Below are 19,978 nucleotides of genomic sequence, written 5' to 3' on the forward strand. Positions count from 1 at the left end.
CTGACAGGAGCTGTAGCACTGATCGTGACGATGACCATCTTCTCTCTCCGGGGGCTTCTAGTGTTTCTTCCCTGCTTTTCTGTCATGTTCTGAACAGAGGGAATGTCTTCAGCGAAGTTGGATGCAGCTATTAGTTTTACTTGTATTGCTGGGTTCTCTAGAAGGTCGTCTATTCATTTGATATCTGCACAGCTTGTAGGATAGTATCGTGTCATGGTATCATAAATAGAACATTTTGCTGGATGTTGTGAAGAATATTATGTGCTTTAGAGTCAGACAGAACTGGTTGGAAATCCCAAATGTAATCCCTGAATACCTGTGTGAATTCGTGAAACTCTTCCTAAGAGTCTGAGCCACCCTTTGCTTGTCCACAGAATGGGGGCAGTGAGTGGCTGTCCTGAGTTGTGACAAGTAAGTGCTTTAATGCAGTGTCTTATTTAACATAGTGCCTAGAATGTTGTCGGCAGTCGGCAAATTAGAATTAGAGTTCCTTTCTCATCCAGCACTTTTTTCCTGAGAGGAAGGCTGTGCGTCTTTTGTAAGCCATGTAAGCTGTTGGCACAGACCCTCCTTTGGTGGTCGTTGGAGAATGAGAACTCATAGATCAGCCCCTCCAGGGACAGTTGGATGCTCTTGGTATCAAGGGGCAGTTGGCCTCTAGTTCAGAAAAGGGAAAGCCTCAGAGCAGAGCCTGACGCTTAGCTTTTCTCTCGGTTTGCAGCGAACAGAGTATCTGCCAAGCCCGGGCTTCCGTGATGGTCTACGATGACACCAGTAAGAAATGGGTACCGATCAAACCCGGCCAGCAGGGATTCAGCCGCATCAACATCTACCACAACACTGCCAGCAACACCTTCAGAGTGGTCGGGGTCAAGCTTCAGGATCAGCAGGTGAGCGAGGGAGCAACAGGCTGGGCTCGTGGGCGTACCCCCCCCACACACACACACACAGTGAAAAAAGTTCAGGAAAAAATAAGGTCGGGATTTGGGGTCGGAAGGTCTGGGTTCACATAACGCTGCGCGGTCTCAGACTGCACGGTATGAGACCTTGAGCACACACTCTTTTCTGAACGTTGTTTTTCACATCTGTCTTGCAGAGAGAGTAATCCACATGCAGTGTACCTCACTGTGTGTCATTATCCCATTAGAATAAAATAATAGACAGGAAACAGCTGTGGAAACGCTACTGCGGGCCATGTTAGTGTCTCCTTCCGCCTGCACAGCCGTAAGTGACGTGTTGTGAAGATGTTTGGCTCCTCAGCCCCCGAGTCTTCCTTTGGAAAGAATATCAGGATGGTTGGGGGCGCCCGGGTGGCTCAGGGAGTTGAGCGTCTGGTTCTTGTTTCAGCCCAGGTCATGATCTCAGGGTCATGGGGTGGAGCCCCACTGTTGGGCCCTGCACTGGGTGTGGAGCCTGCTGGAGATTCCGTCTCCCTCTGCCCCTTCCCCTCCTGCGCTCGCTCTCTCTCTCTCTCCTCTCTCTGTCTCTCAGAAATAAATAAATAAATCTTTTTTGAAGACTCTGGGATCGTTTCTGCCCCGAATGGTACCTCCTGAGCGAATCAGACAAGATGGCGAGTGTACTGGCTAATTCCGTGCAAACCCAGGGCCAGCCCCAGCAGAAGGAGCTGTGCCTGTGTAACCCGAGTACTCTGACGTGACACAGACTGAAACACACGTAGAGGAGGAGACCGTGTAGCTTCGCCACAGTGACTTTGGCTACCGCTTCACGGTCTGCCTCCAGCTCTCTTCGAACAGACTGACAAGGACATTTTCAGCAGTGAAAGGAATGCTTCTGCGGTTTTGGCACTTATGAAAAACTCTACTCAAATAACCCCTCCTGCCATCCTTTGTTGGTCAGGGCCTTGCTAAATTGAGCAGCAGGTTAGCTGCTATCTCGGTAAGAATCAGCACGTTAGCCATTAGAAGACAAAGAACAAAAACTGAGGACTCTGTTTTTAGTATGTTGCCTGTTGAATGGGTTTCTGCTTTGGCCAAAACGGCCCTGTTAAGTTTCAGATTCTTGGGGCCGAAAGGGACAACCCCAATGAAAGGTCCAACCTGGAACTCTTGGTACCTTGAGAGGTGTCACTTTCCCTTGTCAATGAGCCATAATGGTAGAAAGGGTTTTCTAGAAACCTTCTGGAGGCTGCTTCCCTGTTCTTCCAATTTATTGGTTCTGTCTCTGCCTTTTAAGTGTACACTGTGCTATATATTACAAGATACATATGGCGACAGTTATGGGCACGTGTCCCCAACACCCATGGGTTGGTATAGCAGAGCAGTACCTCCCTGCTACGTGCTTTGACTTCAGGTCCATTACCTAGTGCAGCTCCTGGATCACAGTGGGTGTTTCCTGAGTGATCCCCTTTACTATGGCAAGTTTCCCCGGCCCTCACACCTCATGGCTGCCCTCCAGGGCGTGCCAGGAAGCCAGCATGGTGTGCTGGAAACGCCCCGGCCCTGGAGAACCGGATTCCATGCCACCGACATGCGCCTTGTGCATAGGAGCCTCGCGCCTCCCTGCCCCTGTCCCCAGAATCCACGCGCCGAGGCTCGTGTGGGAGACCTTTTCCCCACACGGGGAGGGACTGGTGGCAGTCCTCAGTGGCCTCCTGGGTAAATTCGGAGGCTGTGTTGTGTTGTGGGAATCTAACTAAGAGATTCCCAGAGTCTGACGGAGAAGTTACCAGCACAGTCACCACTTGGAATTGCACATTCAGGAGACAGGCTCCTAGAATGTGGCTGAGACTCTGTTCCCCAAAGCGATGGAGCGTACGTACATAGTATACATACCTGCATGCATACATACATGTGTACATACATACATGAGCACACGCACATAGCAGCACACAAGGGATCCTTAGGAAACCAGGGCGTTAGAGAATGTGGCCAGAAGCCTGGTCCACAGAAGCTCCTGTGACCTCAGGAGAAAAGACTGATTTTCACAGATCTGTCTCCCAGTCTACCTGGACTGCAAGATCAGACACGTCAGACGGAGATCCCTCAGGTTATAACCAGGTCAGAATATGTTACACGTTTAACGTGATTATGGTTCCTGGAGCACTTTTCATGTCTATTACTTTAGTCTCCCGGGAACCCCAGAGGATAACAGCATAAGCATGTATCAGCCCCACTGTGCTAAATGGGTAGGCGTAAAGCCCGGTGATCATTTATGGGAGAAGGGACAAGTACATGGCAGTATCGTCCGCTAAGGGCTAACCCAAGTCTCACATTGCAGGTGGGAAAACATCAAAAGATTTTGAGTTTAGAATGAATTATGGCCACCATAAATGTTAGTGAGTTTTCAGGCTGAATGAACAGTAGAGGTCCAGAAGGGAGCTACAGTCCTGCTCTGCTCTGCCCTGGTCACACTACACCGAGAACACTGGGACCCAACGCAAGTGCCACAAGCTGGAGTCTGTAAGGGGAAGGGTGTCTGGTCTGGTGAGAGGTCTGCAAGCAAGCTGAAGGGGGCAGGGTCGCGGCCCTCAAACCTCCGACGGGCTGCGTGGGGAGGAGAAGGCATGCTTCTCTTTGAACCCTTGAGACAGGGCTAGGAGTCCTGTGTGGACACTGTCAGGAAGAAGGTAGCTCGGTGGCCAGGAGCACGTTCTTTCGTGCATGCTGTTGGAGGGTGAACACATTCCTTTGCAAGCCCACGAGCTAGCTGGCTGCTTGGTGAGAACTCTGGGAAGGATGTGCCTTTGTGGAAGGGTAGAGATTTAGATGAGGTGAGACCTTAGGAGCCTTCACCAACCAACAGGTTCTAGGGGTTTGTTTTTTGTTTGTTTGCTTTTTTAAGATTTATTCATTTATTAGAGAGAGCGAGCATGGGGTAGGGGAAGAGGCAGGAGAGAGAATCTTGAGCGGACTCCCTGCCGAGTGTGGAGCCCAGCGCGGGCTCAGTCTCGTGACCCTGAGACTATGACCTGAGCAGAAATCAAGAGTTGGACACTCAACTGAGGCCCAGGCACCCCAAGGGGTGTTAGATCTAGGTGAATGTGTGGATCAGGAAGATTGTTTTCCACGAGTAAGTTTCTTTTTTTGTAGGGGCTCTTGGCTGCTTACACCTCAGAAGCATGGTGCACGACATTTGGAGTTTCTGGGCCTTCTCTTGGAAGACAGGGAAGGCCCTCTCTCTCGGTCCTGCACCCCTCCCCCGAATACGGCACCTGTGGGCTCTTAAGGAAAAAAAGTAGGACCTTTTTAAAATAAGTTTATCCTGGGGTGCCTGGTTATCTCCATCAATTAAGTGTCTGACTCTTGACTTTGGCTCAGGTCACGATCTCAGGGTCGTGGGACTGAGCCCTGTGTCAGGTTCTGCTCTGAGTGTGACCCCTGCTTGGGACTCTCTCTCTCTCTCCCTCTCCCTCTGCCCTTCCCCTCCTCCCCCGCCCCCTGCTTATGGGCTCTCTCTTTCTCTTTCTCTCAGTCTCTAAACTAAACTAAACTAAAATAAGTTCATCCTTCAGCAGTTGTGCGGATCAGTCCTTCCAGAGCCTGGAGAATTATTTTAAAAATAAAGCTGATAAGGACACAGGCTGAACATGGGAGTGTGAAAAAAGGCAAGCCCTCCAAACACTGGAGGGCAGGCTACCAACCGGAAAGAGCTGGTGTGACTGTATTAGTGTTTAAAATAGGAGAGGCTTCCAGACCAGAAGCATTATGAGAGGTAAAGACGGACCTTTTCACTGATGAAAGGTTGATTAAAAGGAAGACCTAATAATTCTAAATTTGTACACACCTAATAATATATCTGCAAATATATAAAGCAAAATCGGACAGATCTAATGGGAGAAATAGACAAATCCAGAAGCAGAGCTGGAGGTTCTAATCGTCCAAGGTTCATAACCTCCAAGAAACTGACTGAACAAGCAGAAAGAAAGTCAAGAGATAGAAAATTTGAGTAGCATCATTGGCCAACTTGACCTAATTTGCATTTATGAAACTATAGCCAACAATGGCAGAATGTACAGTCATCTCAGGTGCGAACTGAACATTTCCCAAAACAGACCATTCGCAGCAGTTGTGGTACACTGCAGTCTTCTCTCATCGTGCTTCGAGATCCCTTAGCCATTCTTTTTTTTTAAGATTTTATTTATTTAGTTGACAGAGATCACAAGTAGGCAGAGAGGCAGGCAGAGAGAGAGGAGGAAGCGGGCTCCCTGCTGAGCAGAGAGCCCGATGTGGGGCTCGATCCCAGGACCCTGAGATCATGACCTGAGCCAAAGGCAGAGGCTTTAACCCCCTGAGCCACCCTGGCGCCCCAGCCATTCTTGACATAAAGTGGTTTCCAGACCTCCTTCCATTGAAAACATTTCCTTCCGGCTTGCTCTGGTTTTGTAATGTCCACTAAAAGTACAGCCCAAAAATGGAAACACCTGCACACAGAACTTCCGGTACGGCCTTCCCGTGGCAGAAAGGAACAGGTCTGCTGCCTCGCTGTGGTCCCTACACCGCCGTGAGTGTGCTCTCCTCTTAAGAGCGTTTTAACCCGAGGTCACTGTGCATACATGCAACAAAACCTCCAGCCCTTTTCCTGAGGATTCGGAGCTCAACCTAGAGAGAGACCCACCCCAGCCACCAGGGTATAGACGCTGGCCAAAATTACCTTGTGTCAAGATGTGAAACAGCTGCATTTTCATTAGCGGATTCAGCTCGCCTGTGCTCTCTCTCTGGACCGTACAGTGACCCAAACGCACCTTCCACATGGCTAGGACCTGGATGTTGGCCATATCACATCTGCCGTCCTCTGGCCTTAGCCACAGCGCGGCAGGATGGAGCACTAGAGGAGAGCGGTCGAGCAGAGGCCACGTTGTAGTGCCCAGCCCGCAAGTAGGGGGCTTGGCCACGTCCCTCGGCATCTCTGAGACTTTCCCTGAGCTCCCCTTCCTGACCAGGGGGGCACAGCAGGCAGAGTTGTCTCTAGCTTCAGGTCACAGAAACCTGCAGCCCCAGAGCCGAGGAGACCTGAGCAGTCCTTCTCAACGTCTCATGAAACAGGCTTTTCCCATCGCGTCGCCCACAGCCTCCTCCAGACTCTGCCTAAGTACTTCCTCTGTAGGGAGCTTGCCGTCTCAGCACTGACAGCCTGCTGTGTGCTCTCACACGCCCCATGAGGGGGCCGGGCCGCAGCCAGGGCTCCCTCTTCCCACTTTCCAGGCCGGAAAACTGATGGCTCGTAAGTCCTTGAGGTTGGCTCACGTGACTCCAAGTAAAGAATAAGCACTCCAGGCCTCGCACTGCCTCCCTGAGCCGCACTTACCACCTGTCACCTTGAAGAACTTGGAAGTCCTTCTCTGTCAGTTGTCTGAGAGAGCAGCTCTGAGTTCAGGCAGACCCGGCGCGGCTGCCCTGACTGCTTGGGAGCCCCCGAAGTTCTGGGCTCAGCCCTGGTCTACTTTACCTTGCACTGCTGGGCCTGGCTTGCTCCATGCAGACAGTTGAGGTTTGTTGATTGATTAATAATGCTATGCATTAACTTTTCTGAGTTATCTTTTTAATTAATAACCCATTTATTAATGCACCCTAAATGTTAGGCACTGTGCTTGGCTTTGGGAGGCATAGATAGGAACTAGGTGAATCTACCCCAGGGTCTCCAGGCCTGGAAATCTAGATAAGGTATGCATCGCAGTGTGGCCTTCCTAGTAACCCCAGTAGGTCAGTAAAGCATTATTACCCCCATTTTATAGTTGGAGAAACTGGGCCCCTAAGAAATGCCGTGACCGCCTTGGGTGACATGGCTGGACGGAGGGACTGGCCCCTGGGCTCGGGGAACCTGACTCCCAGCTCAGGCCTCTCATCTGGAGGGCGGGACTACACCGCATTGTTAGTGAGATGAAGTAGCTGGTTTTCAACCCCTCAAGGTTCTGGAAGTCATCCTGAAAAGCTGCCTGGCCTCGCTGTCCCCTTCTCCTGACCCCACCCCACCTCCCGGTCCTCTGCTAGTTCCAGGGGACACAGTATCCCTGCCCCGGAGCCGCGCTCTCCAGCTCACTGACTCCCCTCGTATTTACTTACACGTATTTCTGTCTCTTTTCCCCTCCAGGTTGTGATCAATTATTCAATCGTGAAAGGGCTGAAGTACAATCAGGCAACGCCCACTTTCCACCAGTGGCGAGATGCCCGCCAGGTCTACGGCTTGAACTTTGCAAGTAAGGAAGAGGCAACCACGTTCTCCAATGCCATGCTGTTCGCCCTGAACATCATGAATTCCCAAGAAGGAGGTAAGTGGGGCTTTGTCTCGGCCCAGTGCCGAGACCCCTCCTTCCCCCACCTCCCCTGGCCCTGGCTCCCTGGGGTCCCCGCCGTAGCTGCATCAGGCTGAGGTTACGTGGGCTCTCAGAGAGGCCTGCTGCCTGACTCCCCCTCGAAGGGGCATAGTAACAGTTTGAAGGAGAGAATGGTGCTCACATCTTGCCGTTTGTGAGTTACGGCTTCGTACTGATGCGTGCCTGAAGCTAAATGTCCTGATGGCTCACGAGCGTCATCTTCCTTCTGTATTCTAAAACACGTATTTCAACGGGCAGACTCCATAGCTCAGTGGTTAGAGCACTGGTCTTGTAAAACACATATTTAGCAGAGATGGGAGGGAACGAGCAACAATTTGAATTAAAGTTGAATTAAAGCATTCATTCACGTCATTAATGAACTTGTACCAAATATTCACTGAGCGTAGGAAACTGGCCAGACCGAATAGGTAAGAAATGCATAGATGGTGTCCTTCTGCCCAAGATGCACCTGAGCAGATAGCTTCGTGAACTGCTAGCACTGTGGGTCGTGGTGAGTGCTCCAGCTCGGGGTGGGCAGACTTAGGGAACCCCGAGAGGGACGCCTGGGCTGCAGTTTGGAAGGGCGAGGAGCTCCCAAGGCAGAGGAGGGACAGCAAAGGTACCCAGCGCATGCGGGAGAGTGCCCTGCAGTGTTTCTGGGGCCTCGGGCACACACAGGAAGGAAAGTGGACTTGAAACCTCACAGTGAAGGGTCCCAAGGACCTAGAAGGGGGCTGGGGCCAGGCTTGATACTTGGAGTAGACCAGTGGGCCTGGAGGAGGGAGCAGGGCGCGGCTGGCAGAAGTTTCTAAGCAGAGCAAAAATGCATGTGGCTTATTGGAAAGTCGCAATGTTAGCTTCAGGGGGACACAGAAGCCTTCTGGGGTGCAGGTGTCTTGACGTCCACGCATACAGTCCCGCGCTTTGCTAGAGGTCTTAGCCTTGGTAGAGCGAGTCAGGAGCAAGGTTATGTTTGCGTCCTGGTTCTGCCGCGCTCCGGCTGAGGACAGTTTGGACAAGTTACTTCATTTTCGGGGCTTCAATTGTCTTCGTCGGATGGGGGTGATAGAGGTTGTTTTTAAGTTTTTCACTGGGTGGAGTGTACAATACCTAGCAGGCTGCCTGACACACAGCAGTCACCACTGTTGGCACTTGACTGTGGTGTCACTAGCATTGCGGCTGCTGCCAGAGTCAGGGTGGGAAGGGGGACATGGTGCTTAGAGGGAGACGGCTCTTATAGACCTGTGGGTCCTGACAGATGGCAGCTGGTTCACACCCAGTGTGAACCCTCGGAGATTTTTTTCTAAGTAAATAAAGAACACGATTTGAGTTTGCTCCCCGGGGCTCACACACAGAACGGGGACTTGTGGAATGTTCTCCCCACCTCAGAAAGGCTCCAGGGTTTATGGATTTCCCGCTGAAAATTTGGGACACATGCTGGGAAGCTGCGCGACCACAGCTGAAGCATCGTAAGCACCCAACACAGTTTCTCAGGCTGTTTTCCACCGGAGAGCCTCATACTTCTGGTAAAGTGAGCTGGGTTTACGGTTTCTGATCCGAGCCGCCTCACCTGCCCCAGCATGTGAGAGCTCGACTTTATTGGGTCTGGACAGGTAGACACGCTGAGAGTCAAAAACAACATTTTAATTTAATCAGACCAGTAACCCTTGCAAAGCAACTGCTCATTAAATAGAAACTACTAGTTGCTTTCTTAAGTTTACCATAGTCACAGGGAAATTAGCTAATACGACCCTCATTTCCAAACGAGAAACCTTTAGGAGGCAGTCCCTCACGCGTGTCAGCTACGAGCCCGACCTCCTCTGCCTCCTTTGGGCAGGACGCGCGCCCTCGTCGGGGCAGGGGTAGGGCCCGCGTGTGCCGCGGCTTTGTTGGCAGCTCACACCGTGAGTAGCGGCGGCCTGTCCCAGTTCGCTGGCTGGGACCCGATGTCCTGCTCCGGCAGGCGTGCCCTCTGGTGGACGGAGATGCGGGCCCCTGAGCGAGTTCGGCGTTTCCTTGCCCTGAGGTGTGACCTTACCGAGCAGCAGCGGGAGGTGCGCAGCCCGACTAGCTGTTGCACGCATACATGGCGGCAGCCCCGGCCGCCGCAGGTCCCCAGAAAGACCGTATCCCTCTCCCACTCCCGCAAGGACAGGGCACAGCAGCTTCTGAAACTACAGAGCAGTTTTGCCTGTGTTTGAACCGCACTGTGTGTGTACTACGTACAGTGCCTTCTTTGTGCCTGACTCTCCCTCAGCTTTGTGTTTGCGGGAGCCACCGGGGCATGGCTCGGTCTTCCACGGGCTGCTTGTGGCCGCCACATGCCCCTGCCACTGGGGCATGGCTCGGTCTTCCGCAGGCTGCTTGTGGCCGCCACATGCCCCTGCGCCATGGGGCTGTGCCTCTGTCCGGCAGCCACCACCGGACGTGCTCATGCTGCGGGGTCACTGTGCTCTTTTCTGGCGACGCCCCCCGGGTCGGGAAACCCCAGCCTCCCCTCCCCTGGCAGGAGGCAGTTCACCATAGCATGAAAAGCGTTTGTTGGGGGCAGTGAGATCTCATAGTAAGTCTTTGTTCTGTCACCTATGGCCCTGGCATCCTAGACCCTACTCCCTGGGGTTGTACGGAAGATTCATTGTGAGATGTTGATAAAGCACTTAGTATCTGGTGCCTGGCATGTGATAGGCGCTCAAATAATACTGGCTCCTTGCCTTTTGTTCTTGTTAAACGTGGTCATCTTCTATAAGCTTCGGTGTTCTTCCTGGTCACATAGGGCCATTGGTCTCACTGCAGAGATGCGGAGGGGGCTCCAGGACCCGGTGTGGTGTCCGGCACCTCGTAGGAGCTCGCCTGCCGCTCCTCCCTCCCCTCACTGGCAGGCCTCGCCCCCCGGCAGGCCTCTGCGGCTGGCGCCTTCAAAGACTCGGCGTCTTCTCACATTGAGTCCTACTGGGCATTTCCCACCCCTGCCTCCTCCTGTGGGGGAGATGCGAGCGGGGCCCCTCTGAGGTCTTTAGAACCTGGCAGATATGAGATGCCAACGTATAGACCTGGAAGTCACCCGTCAGAGCGAACCATGGACGCCCCCTGCCTTCCCCTGACTCTCGCCACCACCCTGCAAGAGGGGGGCCCAAGCAAGCTGCGGCTCAGAAAGAGGGTGACTTCCCTGTGGTTCCATGGCTGAAGAGGTCGCTGAAGTCCACCCCCAGAGCACCGAGCACCGAGGACCGGCCGGGAGCCGCGGGGCCTTGCTCTGCCTGTGCTTCTTCCCGCCTCTCCGCCGTGTGGGGCGCGCTGTCGGCCGGGGTTCCTGAGAGTAGTCCAGAAAAAGAACGGACACAACACAGTCCTGTTTTTGCTGCCTAACACCAGTGTGGACATGATGGTCAGGCTCTGGGCCCTTGGAAGATCTCTTTACTGACTTGTTCCTTGTACCCACAAAATCAGCTTTTCCTCAGCAGCAGCTTTTAGAGACGCATTCGTCAACTTCAGGCCCCAACCCAGAGAGCCTGAAGCCGGTTTAGCAAGTAAAACAGATCAGTAAACTAGTCACCCTGCAGCTCGGTGGCCTCAGTCCCCTGGGTGGAGGACAGGGATGCAAAGCCGGCTTGGGGCTCTCTGGGGACCCACAACATAGAGTAATAATAATGATACCTGTAGTTTCTCTTAAAAGCCCGGGCTCTTTGTTTTTAACCAGGCTTCCTCTCCCACATGCCCTTCCTGCCCTTCTCAAGAAAAGGTCTGCACTAATCAAACAGCCTCGGCTCCGGGGGCGCAGGGGGCTGGTGAGAGCCACAGAAAGACCTTATCTGGCTAAGGAAGTACTTCCTTACACTCCAAAGTACTTATAATTTGGCTTCTTTTCCCAGGCCAGAGTTCAGGATCTAGTGTCACACACAGTTAGTGGAGGGCGAGGTGTGAGCACGGGAGATTAAAAGAGGTGGCACACCAGCCAGAACCTACCAGTGGAAGTGAGACCCAGGTTCCGGGCTTCTGGCAAGATAGCCAGTGTTTTCTCTATGCCTCTGCCTCGGTCGGTCAGGGAGGAAGGCCAGCTGGGTTCTCCTCACTTTCGGGATCACAGGGGCTTGGGCTGGGCGGTGGGCACCGCTCTTGGTGTGTTGCAGTGCCTCACAGGATGGCCAGAGACGGGGGCTTCTGTGCCCTGGGTCCACATTGTCCCGACTCCTGCATCACTGACGTCAGCTCCAGAAAGCGCTTCCCCTAGACTTGCTCTGGGTGCTGTCCTTAGCGGGCGCACAGCCCCACCTGGGTAGAGCCGGTTAGCGGGCGAGGGGAGAAACGTTCACAGGCTGCACTTGGACACCCCAGCCAGGCTCTGCTTCCCTCCCCTGCAGCCTGTTCCCTCAGCAGATGCCAGTCCACAGCTCAGTAGCCTTAGCAACGCAACAGCTTCTATGTGCTTCTGTGTGGGCCCGCTTCTGACCCACCATGGAACCTTAAACCCTCTCTGTGGGCCTCGGTCTCAGTGTGGGGAAGGAGGGGGCTACACACTGAGCAGATTTCTGTAAGTCCTAGTGGTTCGTGCGCACTGTCGGACAGGAGTGAGTTCTCGTTCACTGCTGAGGGACCGTGTCGCTATGGCCGTTGCTGGGAGTGGGCAGAGCCCTGTGCGGACGCTGGAGTGGAGGGATGCCCTCTTACCCCTCGCAGAGCCCAGCACACCTGGGAGGCAGGGCGCCTCCACGTCAGGCTCCCTGAGCAAGTCCGTGCTCAGTTATCATGGAAAAGAGAAAGTGCAAACAAGCAAAAGTGGCATGTGACCCTCCAGCCCAGAGATGAGTGCTGCTGACCCTACAGACGTCCTTCCAGACGTGTTTGTGTTCGCATGTGACTGAATAGCTATTCCTCGGAAATGGTCTGTGCCTACTGTCCGTAACCCTTTCTCACGTCGCGCTAGGCTGTGCATGGCTCTGCGTGCCAGGACGGTCCGACCTCCATGCCATCTGAGTGCCCAAATACTGCACCGGGTGCCGAATGATGATGCACTGTGACGTCACCAGTCTTCTGCTTTTAAACCTAAAAGCTGACCCCATTTTTCACTGTTCCATTTGTGTCATAGAGGGTCTTCTTGTACCTTTATGTGAGTATTTATATGTGTGTGTCTCACAGGTGCAAGCTTGCACACTTGTCCCGTTACTTCTTGGCCATATTTCTGAGTCAAACAGTACGTTTTTAAAGCTTTGATCTATTTTGCTAAAGTGTCTCCCAGAGTAAGAGCACTAGCTGATACTCTCCCCAGCACGCGTGACCGTCACGCTCTGCCCCAGCTTTCCCCAGTACTGAGCATTCGCCTCTTGCTAATCCCAGTAAGCACAAGACGAGGGAAGACATAGCCTTTCAGCTGGTGTTTTTGTTCGTTCGGACAGGTGAACATTTCGTGGACATTAGTGGCGATTTCAGTTGTCTGCTGTTTGCAGCAAATGCTGGACAGCAGGGCCGTGTGTGAGCTCCCTGCGCCTTTAGTCATACCCGCGTGACTTCCCACTCCCAAAGCGTGTGCATCCTCGAAGGACAATGGTCTCTTGAGTTTGCTTGGACAGATGAGCAGAGGCAGTCTGGCCCCATGTGGCAGGGATCAGGCAGGGTGCATCATAAAAGCACCTTCCTCCGCAGGCCCTGGGAAGCCGCACCCGCGCTGTGTGTCAGGTGCTGTTGCGGTTCCTCGCGTCCGCACGGCCGCGGAAGGGAGACCTCGCGCTGTCCTCGCACTGTCCTTTGTTCCTGCTCCTCTTCTCGCCGGAGAACTTGTTCCAGTTCAGTATCTAGAGGCACGCGTGTGGGTCGCAGGGGGATTTCTTGGCTGTTCTTCGGCCGGCTTCTTAAAACAGGGGAGGGAGGTCTTGGAGTTAGAAGACCTAGATTCTGCCGGAAGCACAGGTGGCAGGTGGGGTGGCCTCCTGCTTAGCGCGGGCCCCTCTCAGCCTTTTCCCCCTCTTCAAGGGCACGTCTGGCCAGGGTATTTCCCTGCTCGCCCTGGCCCTGGCCCCCATCCTCCTGCTGTCCCCTGCTTTAAAAATGGAAAGAAACCAGAGAGGCGGGATTCTGTGGCTCTGGTTTGAGGAGGTGGGTAATGTTACCATTTTAAATTATCTCAGGAATATTTAAAATAAGAAAGGCTAGCAAGGGGCTCCTGGGAGGCTTAGTCAGTTGAGCATCTGACTCTTGGTTTCAGCTCAGGTCATGATCTCCGGGTGGTGAGATCCAGCCCCGCATCCAGCTCTGCGCTCGGTGGGGCGTCTGCTCAGGATTCTCCCTGTGCCCTTTCCCCAGCTCACATGCGCGCGGTCTCTCTCTCGTATAAGTAAATACATCTTTGAAGAAAAGAAGAAGGAAAGATACCAAAAGTGACAAGAAGGGCACACGGAGAGCCTTCTGATACTGTGGTCTTTTCAAACAACGTGCAACCCGTAGAATAAGGGCACATTAGCCAAGGACAAATCTAGAAAGGGCAGAGGGGTTGATGCCAAGCTTGTTCAAATATTGCTCCTTCCCTGGGGTTGTTTCTTTCTATCTCTGCTTCTCCCAGGCCTGCCCTCCCCAGCCCAGCCCATCCAGCCCTGCCCATCCAGCTCAGCCCACCTCCACCTTCTCAGCTCCTTCCTTTGGCCTCTCTTTATTCATTCCTTCTTCGTTCTTCCTTGTGTACTTGCCTTTTCTCTCTCACTGGAACTTCTGTGCACCACGCCCCTCTCCAATGTGTGCCTCTCCTGCCCCTTTCCATGCTCCTGGAGGCTCCCTGCCCATGTTGCCTTTGCCAACGTAATGCTCAAGCCTGGCTGCTGTGAGAGGGGTCATGCTGCAGCCCAGCCTCGCACCTGCTGTGATGCCACTGCCTCTCACTAGGGCGGCTGCAGCCAGAGCCCTGGCCTCACCCACACCCTGCCTCCCCTCGCTCCCCCACTGCCCTCCAGAACTCCTCTGGGGTGGGAGGGGCTGCGTTAGCCTTCTGACCTGGCCCTCAGTGACCCTGCAAGGAACAGAGTCCCCAGGTTCTATTGTTCGGGACTGGGACTCAGGAGGCCTAGCTCTGGTTCTGGTTCTGCCATTCACTCACTGTGGGACCTCAGTCAGGCCCAGGGACCTCTGTGGGCCTCCACTCCCTCAGCTAAAGCATGGAGTGTCGATTGTCCCCTGAGGTCTCATACCAGGCTAGTGGCCGGTCACAGCCCTCTCTGTGTGGAGCTGGGTGAGCTGCCGTCTGCTCAGGGACTAACAGGCATGATGACGGGGAAGTCAGTGGACCCAGATACTGGGCCTGGAATGACACTTACCCGACAGGTGCCCTGAGCCAATCACTTTCCTTCTGTGGGCCTCCATCTCTTCGTCTGTGCCGTGGGCGGCATGTGGCCTGTGTGGCCCCCAGCATGGGAGCGCAGGGAGGTAGAGGGTGTGGACGGCTTCGGGGGCATCCCGCACAGCACAGGTGTGGAGCGTGTGGTGGTCACCAGGTCGGCCAAGCCCCACTAGCTAAGGAGAATGCCTCGCCTGCTCCAGTGCCTGGGTTCTGGGAAAACACGACCCTCTAGGAGTTCGCTTGAGCCCTTGGAGGAGCCTGGCCTAGACATTAGGAGTCCGGTTCTTGGCTCAGTCAGCCATTGTCCTCCACATGCCTTCAGGCCGGCTGTGGCCCCTGTGTCATCCAGAGCTGAAGTGGCAGGGCTGGTCACAGCAGGGACAGCTGAGACACAGAGACGCAGTAAATGGAGGGCGAGGAGTGTGCATGTCTTGCAGCTTGCACGGCAGGCCTCCGCGGTGAAGAGAAGCTTCACGTGTCCCACTGAGCACATGCAGGTAAAAACTCACTTATCTGAGCCAGAACGTAGCTCTGTTCGAAGAAGTGCTACTCCCTTTTTTCCACCAGGGTTTAACGTGCACTGAATTTTCTAGGAATGCCACTACCACGTACTGCAGAAGAAAATTGTGCTTTAGCTTGTTTGTAACTTTACCAGGAGTTGTTTTCTGCTTTCCGTGAGCACTGTCACTCAGGACTGTTCGTGGTGCACACGGCTCCCCTCGGTCACTGTGAGTCCGGGCCAGGGGCAGGCATCGAGGGACCACGTCAGCTAGTGGAGCCGGACCTGCGCGCTTACGTTCTGCAGCGCGCACGCTGTTGTGGGTCCCTCCTCTCTTTTTCTCCTTTACAGTACACTGAAGGCATCGGGTTTTTTCTAATTTATGTAGATAGTTTATATGACCTGTGAATCTCACTGGGGATGACATAAGGGACCTTATAAAATGTTTGTAATAAAAAGAGACTATTGAGTCCGAAAGGGTGGGCCAGAAGTTCTGTGAAAATCAGATTCCTTCTTTCTTGATCACGGCTGGCGTCTCGTGTGCTTGTCATGTGACAGAGCCAGGCAGATAGTGCCATGTCTGTGCCCATCTTACAGGGGAGGAAACCGAGCCCCAGAGGGACTCAGTGAGCCCGAGGCCAGGCAGTAAGAGAAACTAGATTAGCTCACTTTCCCCTTCACCCCAAACAAGGAGGTGTGGTGTAAACAACATGCCACAGTGGGAAGAATGTCCATTTTGGCACCAGGGTCCCTTAGCGGAAGGAAGGCCACTCCTGTCACACTCCTGTGTCTCCTCTCCCCACGGTCCTTCACATCTGACACCGGATGTGTGTGGTTTCCACACATCAAGCAGTCGGCGGGCCGGCAGGCTGTCCTACAACCACATTCAGTCCTGACCCCATCCACCACGAGGTGGCGTCAGACCCCACAGGTTAAGGCTCCATCCAACAAGACAGCCCAGCCGGCTGAGGCAGATAGATGCCAGTCAGACCCGGGTTGTCACCTGTGCGTTGGGCCAACAGGCTGTAAATTGAAGGCTCCCACACCCCCCTGGGGTTTGGTTAATTTGCAAGAATGGCTCATAGAACTCAGGAAAACATTTTACTCGCAAGATCACTGGTTATCCTAAAGGACATTACTCAGGAAAAAACCGAGGGATGAGAAGCCGAGGGTGAGGTGCAGAGAACGGAGAAGGAGCTTCCAGGCTCTCTGGGTGTGCTGCTCCCCACACCTGGGCTCAGACTTCTGTGCTGCTTACAGCAAGCCAGGCCGTCTGAAAAACGGATATAATAATGCCCCCGATTGTGGGAGGATTGCTGGACGCAGCTCCTGCGTACGACGCTCCCGGGTGTCCAGTAAATCCAGCTGGTTTCCTCCCAGCTGCCCGCAGCCCTGTTTCACCTTTTGTTCCCAGTCCTGCGCGCTTCTGTTAGATGACTTGAGGTTCTCCCAGAATTACCACAGTCACTGTATCGTGTTCCAGGACAGCAGGGCCCTAGCGACACCTGAAGTGAGACCCCAGGTTGATGGCATCCAGCCAGCTGGTGGGGGGGATTTCTGAGCAAAGCTTCTGCCTCGAAGCCACCGCTGGTGTAGAAGACAGATGGTTGAGGCCCAGCTGGGCCGGTGAGTGGGAACCAGGAGAGAGCCTTGGGCGTCATAAAGCAGAGTGTACGTACGTTCTGCAGATGCCAGAACTGAAGCCGGGGGTTGGGGGCCGGGGAGGACTTGCAGGTCACACAGAAAGTCGGGAGCAGAACTGGGGCTGCTCCCGAGGTCTCTCCTACTAGCCCCAGAGACCCAGGTTTGAAACACCTGTTCTTTCCTTAAAAAGGATTTTCCCTGGAACCTAGGACCAGGGAGGGGTTCTTTCAGAATAGACCTAAAGAAAGTGCTCAGGAAGGCTTGTGGTAGCTTCGTTTGTCCACTGTTTTCCCTTTTGGTTCTGATGACATTGAGTCTGACGTTCCCAGTGGTAGAACAGCCTGCCCTTGTGGGCAGGCCCTTCCCCATTCTAGCCTCCAGGAGCCGGGGGCCTCACCTTTCCTACTGTCAACTCAGGACCGAGTGGGGAGACCCCAGACCAAAACAGACGGTTCACTTCTCAAACTCCCGCTAAGACCCCAAAAAACATTTGAAATCAGAAGATCCAGCAACCTGCAACTTGTGCCAAAGTCATGGCCTGTCCCAGTAGGTCACTGGGAATGACAGGGGAGGAGAAGAGGGGTGGCTGGCCAGACCTTATGTCGTGACTGAGCCAGGCTGTGTCAGGAAGGGTAGAAAAGAAAGCCCCATGGTGGCTATGAGACCTTCTGCAGAGATCGCTGGGATCTGTGCCCATGAGCACTTCTGCTGCGCGGCCCTTGTGTCTAGAGCTGGGGAAGAAGCCTCTTCCCCAGCGGGATGTTCCCCAACGAGATGTCCTGGGGCACGCAGATCCCAGCACCCAGACTTCTGTAGCAAGACAGGCTGCCTGGACAGCAGCTCTCCAGCAGACCGTGACATGAAGCAGCATCGCTGGGCCGAAGTCAGGCTGTCTGGTCTCCGGCAGGGCTGTTCTCTGGGCCTCAGTCTCTTCATCTGTAAAAATGAGCCAGTGATGCCCATCTCAGTGGGATCCAGGGTGTCCAGCAAAGCCCAGCGCTGATGGCAGAAGTTCTAAAGGCTGGCAGGCTGGAAATGAGGAGTTCACACCTTGTGTCTCCAACTCGGTGCTAGAAGGCAGCTTTCCTTTATAGGCCTGAGGCCCAGACTTGACCCAGGAATGCCCGAGAAGGTTAAGGCCTGGTGTTGGGCTGGGCAGGGGCTGGAACAGAAGCAGAAAGTGGAAGGCAACTGTTTACGCTTTCTGGGGGGAAGGCTGTGAGTTTCAAACTACTGTTCCCAGCCAGGTGCATGCCGGGGAAACCACATGCTGCTGCAACCAGAAGTCTTCCCCTTCATTGGGTCTGTCTATCCGGGCTCTGGAAAAAGGAAAAGAAAAACCTGGTAGCTTGTGGAAATCCATGTGGAGTGAATTAAAACCCTGACGAAGGAGGTATTTTCATTGGCCCCGCGGAGTGGAAGGGGACACCCTTTCCTCTCTTGGTTTGCTTGTAATGACCTCATCGGGACCTCCCGAGACCTGGTTGTCCTGGTGCTGGGTGGGCAGGGTTCTCCCAGTTGTCCTAACGCCCGGGACCTTCGCCGATCCCATGAAAGGCGGCAGCACAGGCATGGGAAGGAGGTGCAGGAGGGACGTCTAGACACGCCTTCTCATGGCTTCTAGACACGCCTTCTCATGGCTTCCAGACACGCCTTCTCATGGCTTCCAGACACGCCTTCTTGCGCAGCGGGCCCGGCCCCGTTTCTTCACGTAGTTCTACGTCATGGCTTCTCAGACGTGGCACTGAATTTCACTTCTCATAAACCTTTCTGTGGAAAATGACCTACCTTTTCCCCTAAGAAAAACACCCGGCTCTCTTCCTCTCCCGCCTGCTGAGGCCGTTGGCGCTTTCTGCCCACCTGAGTGACGCGCTGCCTCCCACGCCCCCTCCTGACCGCCCTGGTGGCTGGTTCCTGACCAGCCTCCGGGCTGGCGGTTCCCGGATGGCGGGACGTCCACGCCCAGTGCCCTGCTCACCACACGCTTCCCAGAGCGCCCCCGCTGTGGCCCTGCTCGCTGCCCCCCACTCTCAGGCCCCACCCCCCGTCCAGCAGTTCCCCCTCAGATGAAGCCTTCCCAGCCACTGTGGGGCCTCATCTACTCCCACCCCCGTGTTTTCCTTCTGCCTCCGTCACCAGGGTCACCCCATTTGGCATTGTCCCATGGGAATCCGGTCGGGGTGGGTGTCATTAAGTGTCCTGTTTGTCGCTGGACCCTCAGAAACCAGCACACTGCTGGCCTGTCCCAGTAGGTCACTGGGAATGACAGGGGAGGAGAAGAGGGGTGGCTGGCCAGACCTTATGTCGTGAGGAGCCCTTGCTGTGTGCATGCCAGGCTGAGGGAGCACATCGAGGCCCAGGGCCTTGCCGTGTGGCAGGACCCAGCACAGGCCCCCAACCCCGTGCTCCATCGCGCCGGCTTACACCGATGAAGGTGTGCGCACACCTCGCCCCGCCACATCTCCGACTCATGCCGTGTGCTCGCTGTCTGCCCCGAAGGCCCTTAGCAGGCCGCTCACCGGCCAGCCTCTCTTCCCTTCTTCAGGCCGTCCTTCCCGCTGGCGCATCCAGCATGACCTTCCTGCAGAGCCGGGGTCAGGTTGGCAAGCCCCGCTTACCTTGTCCTCAACCCTTGCCCATGAGTCATACCAGCTGTGTCATGCTGTCCTCTCTCGGTGCCGCCGTACTTGGGGCTCCTCGCCTATGTGTGTGCTGCTTCACGGTGCTGTGCTGGGGGGGCCTCCCCATGCCCCCGCCGACCTCGGGGCTCGCTTCTCAGCTCCAAACGTGCAGTCCTCTGTCCCACTTGGTCTAGACTGTGAGCCCCTTGAGGGCAGGCATCTGGCTCCTCACCTCTCCAGCGCCCCACAGAGCTGGCCACTCTGTTCCTGTGTTTGTCATGTGCCTCCCATGGCCAGGCGCTTCCTGCCATCAGCACGCCATCGTCTGCAGACCAAGACGGCACTCCTGAACCAGCATCGCTCACCAGCCTGTGACACTGGGCGCAAGGTGAGGGGTGCTATCTGTGGTTGAGGGACATGGCAAATAGAATTGTCTCACACAGAAATCGCACCCGTCACCTTGGCCCGCCTACCGCCACCCCTAAACGATGGAGCGCTCCTTCCCAAGCAGACTCGTGTTCGTGGACCTACGGCTGTTTGCGGCCCGGAAGTGCGGGCACGTCGGACACGGCGCCGGGTGGATCTGGGTTCAGGCACTGCTTGTGCCAAGGGTGTGCCCTGGG

The 19,978-nt window shown here is 54.7% G+C and overlaps 1 protein-coding gene across 5 annotated transcripts in view; it reads left to right on the top strand.

Annotated features, from left to right (window-relative positions):
• EVL (Enah/Vasp-like) overlaps window positions 1–19,978 on the top strand; it is a 104,026-nt gene that overhangs the window by 51,091 nt on the left and 32,957 nt on the right. For all 5 annotated transcript variants that reach the window (XM_059373959.1, XM_059373962.1, XM_059373960.1 and 2 more), the window contains exons 2-3: window positions 722–890; window positions 7,051–7,228. In XM_059373959.1, the coding sequence (XP_059229942.1) occupies window positions 722–890; window positions 7,051–7,228 (347 nt within the window). The remainder of the gene's footprint in view (window positions 1–721; window positions 891–7,050; window positions 7,229–19,978) is intronic.

The sequence above is a fragment of the Mustela nigripes genome, chromosome 13 (genome assembly GCF_022355385.1).
Source record: "Mustela nigripes isolate SB6536 chromosome 13, MUSNIG.SB6536, whole genome shotgun sequence".
Lineage (NCBI taxonomy): Eukaryota > Metazoa > Chordata > Mammalia > Carnivora > Mustelidae > Mustela > Mustela nigripes.